Source organism: Conger conger, chromosome 11 (genome assembly GCF_963514075.1).
Source record: "Conger conger chromosome 11, fConCon1.1, whole genome shotgun sequence".
NCBI classification, from domain to species: Eukaryota; Metazoa; Chordata; class Actinopteri; order Anguilliformes; family Congridae; genus Conger; species Conger conger.
The window spans coordinates 43,294,033-43,302,274 of record NC_083770.1 but is presented as its reverse complement, the minus strand read 5'-3'; the positions used below and the strand labels follow the sequence as shown (position 1 = coordinate 43,302,274).

The window sequence follows — 8,242 nt, the reverse complement described above, 5'->3', positions numbered from 1 at the left end:
ATCAGGCACCGCCACAATAATCTGTATCCACTCAAAAACAGAACATAATAGCAAAGAAAAACAATAGTTTTGTATTGTTTTTCTTTTTTATTGTTTTATTTGTAATCTGTTTTATTCACTTTCATGTTTACATATTGTGGGGGATATATGGTGGTGTACTACACCGTATTATACATGCAAAACCTGATGATTCATGATATCCCAGCATTATTAGTGATGTTACTGAATGCCCCCCCCCCCCATTTTTCAATGTGGTCTCACACCCAAAATCCCAACAACCATCTAAATGTATTTTTACTAAGTACTTTCCAAACAACATTACATCTTAAAACAATTTTATTAGGTTCATTACATCTGAACATTAACAGAGTACAAAAATAGATTTAATTATACTTAAATAACAAAACAACACAAAAAAGTGCATGATTACACAAGTGCATAATTTAATGTATAAGTAGAAAGCAAATTCAAATTGTTCATATCAATTATTTCATCAAATTCAGATGGAAAAAGTAATTTCATAGATCAAGTTAAAACAGACCCAATATCACCATTAATGCCTCACTAACCAAACATTAGAGAAATCTTGGACATAAAAATAATGAAAGGCCATTTCATATCTCCGATAGCGCTTCACCTGCAACAGACATTGTACTGTATGTCATGAAATGTACTGTCTCACATAAGATCAACAATAGTGTTTCACTTTGGGTAAATGTTTGGCAGTTTACTCTCGCCAAACCATTTAACAAACTCCAGAGATTCACCAAAACCCAAACTGCCAGTCTGCCATGAATGGGTTGTTTGGATAAACGGGTAAAACCAAACATTTCAGTCAGAAGTCTTCAGAGAAGACACAATGTGGCACTTCCTATTGTGCATGATTTACACATATTCATTCAAAATAATCAGGTTGTAAATTTTAGCAATGATTTAATTGAGCAGTGAACACTATTTCAGAAAAACATATATCATTCCTGAGAGCTTGGCAAACAGCAACAGATTATCAGTACATTATCGAAGGGAAAGGCCACAGTTAGGTCAGGAAGACAATAGGAACAACATTTTATAAACATTTTATAAACTTAACATATACCCTGCTTTTGCAAACAGCCAAACCTGTGCAGGTGGAGCCTTGGTTACTACTTGGACGGCAGATGTCCTAGGGAGACTAAGTTGCTCCTAGAAGTGATGTTGATAAGCCAGTGATGTTAGTAGGCAAGTAGGGGGTGGACTTTCCTCTGGAGCTCCAGTGAAATGACAGAGAACTGCACTATAAACACAGCAAGATGTGTCACTTTGAGATGATGAGCTAAAACAAATTTGAGATTGGCTGTGGGATTTATCAAAAATAGCTGTGGTACTAACCCTAATGTCTTTATCAAATTGTATCCATCTACATCTGGCTACGCAATCATTCCCCTTACCATCTGATTGGCTACACTATCAGTTGGATTCTGTACTAACTTTGATTCCCCAGATAAGCATTGCATGTGAAGGGCCGTATTTTCCAGGCGGCTCATGGCGTGTTTCGAGATGATCCAGACGCCTCTGGTAATTTTGGGACTCGCAGTGTGCCAAAGCGGGAAGAGAGCCGCAGTTCGGGGTGTGTCAATCAAGAGCGAGCAGCTCATACCATCTTAAACATTCTTTTCATTTTAATTACGTGACAGTAGTTAAAATGATAGCTGCAGTAGTCCAACTGGCACAAATTATGGGTATACTAACCCTGATGATTAATGCAATATTTTGCAACAAATTCTCTCTTTGCTAATAATGTAATATAAATACAAAACAAATATGAAGACGTAGGCTAATTACCGTTTGTGTTAAACAAGCAACAATCATTGCATCTACCATTATGTATTGGTTCATACCGACGTCATTGAGCAGTCTTGTGTATCTTACTGTTAAGAGAACTGCACAGTCTTTTCAATTTGTGCCAGTAGCCTGGCCTGTAGTGTGCAAGCTACATGCATTAAGTGCATTAGGTAGACTCCTCGCATTTCTTCCTCACTAACATAGCATATTTCCTTACGAGCGCATCCACATTGGTTTTCTTTCTTTGGTCACTTTACCTAGTACTTTCTTCCATTGTTGTAAAGTTACTGCAAGCAAAGACAACTCCTCCTCTTGTGTTTATGCCTTCCACTAACTTAAAATTGTAAAATATATAAATTAAATTAAACAACGCAAATGGTCTCAATGATCATTCCTAGTGAAATGCCAGTGGGAATATGTGTCAAATATGGTATTTGTTCGGATTAAAAATATAATCGATTGCCACTTTCATCTGGAGATTCTAAGGTATGAGAGAAGATTGTGAGGGCTGCAAGGCTGGAGGACTGTCACCGGATGGCGCTGTATAAATGTGATTAAGAACTGAAATAGTGTCCTGCATGAGGATGTCAAAAAGGTCCTCGGTGAGCTGCATCTTGACACTGAGCTGGTCAAGGCTGTAGTCCACCCACTGCTGCTCTTCCTTGTGGAGCTCTTGGATCTGGGTCAATCAGTCAACGAGAAGAAAGGGGATTTTTATGAATGCAACAGTAATTAACACGCTAGTCTGTTTTTCCAAGACAGGGACTAGAAACTTTGTCAAATGCCAGACACTCAAACACGATGCAAGAAACACAAAAAATATTGTTTATGGCAGTTCAGCAAATATTTTGAAAATGAGTAACATATAAAATATGTTAGTAACAATAACATAACATTTGCATTCTACAGTGTATTACGACTAGCACTGGCTCAGTTTTTACTGTCCGTATGAATGTATTAAATACATGCAGTATGTAATAATCATTGGACAGTCCAGACAGTGTGTGGGTGCTGTGCTCTCACACTCCGCTAAACAGTCAGTGCCTACCAGAACATAGTCCACCCTGTCCCTGTGTGCGGTCCTGTACTTGGACAGGTTCTGCATCATCTCTCGCGTCTGCACATCCGTCCGCTCCAAATTCAGCTCTCTCCGAACCTCCGCCAGGACCGCGGCCTGCAAGGAGACCAGGGTGAGAGACGCAAGCAAGATCAGACGCCTGCATTCCACTTCCTGGGCCAACCGTGGCAGTCGTGCAGTTTTCCAGAGACTGTGCCCCTCAGCTACACAGGAAGCACAGTCATTGGTGTGCACAGGTTGTAGATATGTTCAGCACAGGGCCCTCCTGAACTAAACATAGAAGAATGAAGAAGGATGTTGCCTTTGTCACTGATGCTGTATTGTTTGTTGCCCTGTCCTACTGTTTGCCGAGTTGCATAATTGCAGTGCAAGAATTAAAGTCAAACACAACTTTTTTTTTTTTTTTTTTCAGTGCACCGGGTTTACCTTGACATCGCTAAGAGATGTTCTGCTTGACCAGACAGGTGAAACTGAAGATGTCTCCTTGAGTTCCCATGGCGATGTGCTGGTCCCCCAGTGACACCTCAGAGCTTTGTGATATATATCCGAAGTCAGATCGAAAATTACCTGAAAGGACAGAGCAATTTTACTCTCCTGGAAGTACTACTTTTTGACATCAGCTTAGAAGAACAAATGACTACGGATGGGCATGGGGAGTACTCGAGTACTGTAAAGACAAAGACTGCTTGAGCGCTATACTGTACTCAGGAAAAAAAAACTTTTTCATATGACTCACATAAGACTCACATTTAAGGTTTAAATAATATGTTAATTACAATATTTATATTGGTCTGCGGATTTATATTGGTTGTGCTCTCTATTACTTTATTGAACCATACAGTTGAGTCAATAACTGCTACAAGATGACAGAACAGCTGATGTCAGTTCATGTCCAATGACATAATGCTGTTGTCATTTCTTTCGGTAAATGTTATGACAGACGTTATGTGGCATGTTGACATGACAGCTTATATCACTCGCCAAATTTCTAGCTAAACCCAAAGTGTTATGATAGCTGTCAAGCCTTGACAGTTTATGGCAAATAGTGTCAAGATCCATGAAGCTGTAGAAAAATATTATAACACACGTTGACATGGCAGTTTATGTTGCTTGCCGTATTTATCTAGCTGTGCTAGTTGAGGCCCAACTCCTATAATAATTACCATGACAGGAGCTACACAACAGGTTATGACATATTTATATAGCAGCCTTAATTCACCAGATTTAACATCACAATACATCGCAACATGTCACGCTCAAATTGCATTTGGCTTGCTAAAGTAATAACACATGCTTGAGCTACCCACGTGTTCGATTTTAATTCTTTTGAGTAGCAGTGTATGATTTCCCCGGCAGTTATGGCCACGTTAAGGCTGACAGTTCCCATCCAAAACTTTCAAAAAGTCACGGAAAGCACAAAAAACCACACTGAACTGAAGAAATAGCAAAGAACAAGAAAGCCACAAAACTGCCAAAACAGCAAAAAATACTCAATACTGAAAATGACTTTTTTTCACACAATGGACTCATACAAGTGTGCCACATCAGATTCAAAAAATTCTCTAAACTTCAGAAAACTCTCCTGAAAAACCACTGAATCTCACCTCTATGTCTATGAGTGTGTGTTCATAATTGATGCCCCCAAAAATGCCATATAAGGTTAGGCATGTCCGAATACTCATTGATAAAAATGGCATCTGTCCGTTTAATGGGCGGTACTGTAGGTGGGTTCCATGGGATAGATGGCTCAATGGGATCATCAAGAACACAGGACACAATCTAGTACATAGCACTGTTGGCACCTGATAGGTTAGACTGCGTTCATTCATTTTGGAAAAACATAACAACATGGCGGACTGTTGAATTTCATTTACATATGCAAATACAGAACCGTTGAATGTACAGCACCCGCAGGACTGCGCCCATCATGCACTGCAAGCCATTCGTATGACAGGTCAGGACCACTCATAGATGTTGTTCCTAACTAATTTTCTTTTTTTTCCTGAACGATTTAAGAAGAAATCTGTTCATAAGAGTGGTTCTTGCATTGATACTTGGAACTAGTGTATCAATAACATCTCGCAAGAGGAAGTAGCGCAATGTAAATGGTTGGCATTTATATAGCGCCTTTATCCAAAGCGCTGTACAATTAATGCTTCTCATTCACCCATTCATACACACACTCGCACACCAACGGCGATTGTCTGCCATGCAAGGCACCAACCAGCTCGTCAGGAGCATTTAGGGGTTAGGTGTCTTGCTCAGGGACACTTCGGCGGAATCGAACTGGCAACCGTCCGACTGCCAGACCACTGCTCTTGCCGCCTGAGCCAATGTCACCCCACCCCAATGTATAAATCTTTTTTATAACACTGACCTGTCTGTATGCTCTACGGCTCTCTTCACTGGCCAGGTAAGCAGGTGCGTCACAGCTGTCGGACACACAGCCCCCAGTCTGACACCACAGAGCCTCCACTGACTCCGCCACCAGCCTGGACACCACACCCGGGTCATGGGGCTCCACTCGCACCCTGGGCTGGGCCGCTGAGGCCAGGGAACAGCGCCACTGATCACTTAAACAAGGGGGGCTTGGCCTTAGGTTTGGGTTGAGGCTTTGCTTCGCGGGACTGCCATCACCCGTTCCCAGGGCTTGCTGGAGGTCCAAAAGAGTCATTGGGAGAATTAAGAATGACAGAAATTAGCCACTGATATAAAATATTAAACTAAATTAACACTGGAGAATATAAATCTATAATCCTTGCACATCTGATATTTCCTTTAAGTGACAACATCATTTTATAGGCATGATGTGTGCATGCATGATCCTGATTATTACATATGTAGAAAAATACTTTCTGAAGGCAGATTGATTGACTTACAGGTTTCTGAATATGGTTCTCCTTCTTGAGCGTCGACCTCCTCCCACGATATTTCGTCCTCACCTCCTTGGCCTCATTCACCACCTCCATAAGCAGCTTGCCCATCAGGCTGTCCACCAGGGTATCTAGATCATTTATGCACCTCTCACCAGCACCCACTCTCTCCTTCTGCGGGTCAGCACATAGAGCCGGCCGAACATCCATATCTCTCTTCTCCAGCAGGCACCCCGAATAGTCTGATGGGGTCTGATTGGTGCTCTGCTCCAGTAGGAGGAGGGGTGCAGGATCAGATCTCATCTCTGGGAGACCTTTCAAACAATTCTGTGGACTTCTGCCCACCATGAGATAATTGGGACCCCCATACCCTCTCTGATCTCCGATTAAAGACATGGAATTCCAGAGGTCTGGAGTGATGAGGCAGGACTTATTTTCCTCTGCCTCGAGCATTCCCTGCTGTAACTGACGAGACTCCTGGTGAATGTCCTCTTCCCGTTGGGGTTCACAGATGCTGGGGTCAATGCCCCCACAGGTTCTGGGGGATGAACAGTCTGGGATGGTGTCCTCTCCCTCCCGCTCAGGTGTTGGACTCTGCGTGGGGTTGTTGTTTAGCTCTCTACAGAAGCTGTCTCTGGACATTTGAGGGACTGAGGAGTGGCCTCCTGCCCCACCGCTCCTCTCCCCTCCCTGGCTCCGGCTCGTCTCCACCCCTGTCCCTGAGTGTTGACCCGTACTCTCTGTCCATCCGTCCCGTGGAGGCTTGGTGGCACCCGGTGGCTCCTCATCCGAAAAGGGATCGTCAGCCCTGGTTTCCTGATCGCTCTCTTGCTCCGAGAGCAGACGGGATACATCCTCGGCCCTGACCAGCACACCGCATTTGTTGTTGCACTGGAAGTAGCGCACCCCTCGGAACATGCCGTCGTGGTTTCCCGCCGGATGGTCCAGGGCCACGCCTGCCCAGTGTCCGCTTGCAAAGTTGGTCACGCCCTTGAATCTTAGGTGGCCAGGCCTGGATCCGCACACCAACACGCGGTCACCGATGCGGAAAGAGGACAGCGGGTCGGAGCTGTTGCTGTTCTCGTCCTCCTCCTCTGCCGTAGACAGACCAGGCGAATGCAGTGCCCTCACATCCTCCTTTCCCTGACCTTCACCTGACCTTTGACCCAAAGAGTAGCCGGCTGTCACCAGGTCTACTTTCAGGAAGTCTCCGTCATTGCTGCGTCTGTCCGTCAGTCCGGCGGAAAAGCCCGTGCTCACAGGAAGAAGCGGGTCGTCGGAGAGGGAGGGGAGGTCGTCGCTCTTGATGGATGGGTCCTCCAGGGGGTGAGGGTCGCACAGCTCCTCTGGCGGGGGAGGGAAGCCATCGTCACTCGTCCACGTGATGACCTCACAGGCGGGTGGTGGCCGGGGGAGCATGAGCTCATCGGTTACTGTGGGAGGGAATTCTGTGCTGCTGTAGGACAGAACCTCATCCACCGGAGAAAGTATCTCTGACAGAGTTTCCTCAGGTGCTGCGGGCTTCCACGGTGACCCAAAACAACGTGGATTGTTTGTCCCTGATTCCCTCTGAGATGTAAGCTCCTCTGGGATCGGCTGTCTCCCCTTTGGACTGGCTTGGAATGTCTCACGGCATGCAGAGCTAGGTGCTCCTGGTCCAGACGGGTGAGTCCGGTGAGCAGGCCCCTGTCCGTCTGTCAGGGCCTCCTCAGTGCCAAGGTTGACTCGCTCTGGGTCCTCCTCCGCTGAAGAGATCAGGCACTCACTGCTGGAGGACAGGGCCTCAGACTCTTCCTCGGTCTCTGATTGGCTGTCGTTAGTTGACGAGCTTTCCGTGTCCCTGCTCCCTGCGTCTGGGCCAGGGCTGCCCGGAACAGACGAGGGCCCCGAGTTGACCATGTCCAGTAAAGGACCAGCCTGCAGAAGTGTCCCTGGGCAGTCCCCTGCCATCGTGGTACGGGAGGATGGCATGATCTCGCAGTTGTTGTTAGAAATCAGGGTGCTCTGCGATCTCTGGTCGTTATGAATGTTGAGAGCAACCGTGTTGCCCATGCCCTTTTCGGTTTCCTCCACAGGGGCAGGGTGAAACTCGTAGGCAGCTTCAGTGGACTGAAGCTCCCAATCCCCCTCGTTGCTGTGCCCCGCCTGTCTCCACCCACCGTCCTCTACGTTGAGCGGCAGGTCCTCTTCAACGTCCGACGAGGGGCCGGACATCTCCGACAAACTCACGCACACAGCGGTGGCCCTCTGGAATTCCGGAAGAGAGGCGAAGGAGCCGACGCTTTTCCGCGACTTCCACGAGACCTCGGCGAAATTGGGCAGCGACCGCACCCGGAGGGGCCCACCCGAGCACGATGACTCATCACTCCACGACTCTTCCTCCCGGCTGACCCTCTCCGGAGGACCAGACTCCTCATCGACGCTCGGCGGAGGGAGAATCCGCAGCCGTTCCCTGGACTCAAGGGCTGTC

The 8,242-nt window shown here is 46.2% G+C and overlaps 1 protein-coding gene across 1 annotated transcript; it reads right to left on the bottom strand.

Annotated features, from left to right (window-relative positions):
• Positions 1–901: 901 nt before the first annotated feature.
• LOC133140860 (centrosome-associated protein 350) lies at positions 902–6,011 on the bottom strand. Its single transcript, XM_061261127.1, has 5 exons — positions 5,779–6,011; positions 5,277–5,552; positions 3,326–3,466; positions 2,870–2,995; positions 902–2,500 (listed from the first exon to the last, which is right to left on the bottom strand). Exons 1-5 carry the CDS (start codon positions 5,980–5,982, stop codon positions 2,303–2,305), a joined length of 945 nt encoding a protein of 314 aa, XP_061117111.1. The 5' UTR covers positions 5,983–6,011; the 3' UTR covers positions 902–2,302.
• Positions 6,012–8,242: the final 2,231 nt, after the last annotated feature.

What these genes read in the sequence shown, in the direction of transcription:
- LOC133140860 (XM_061261127.1), bottom strand. Translation starts at nt 5,982, where the DNA reads ATGGATGTTCGGCCGGCTCTATGTGCTGACCCGCAGAAGGAGAGAGTG. An exon ending in GCCGTAGAGCATACAGACAG is followed by an intron (nt 3,467 to 5,276) that starts GTCAGTGTTATA and finishes CTGTCCTTTCAG; the next exon opens with GTAATTTTCGATCTGACTTC. An exon ending in CATCTCTTAGCGATGTCAAG is followed by an intron (nt 2,996 to 3,325) that starts GTAAACCCGGTG and finishes GTCTCCTTGCAG; the next exon opens with GCCGCGGTCCTGGCGGAGGT.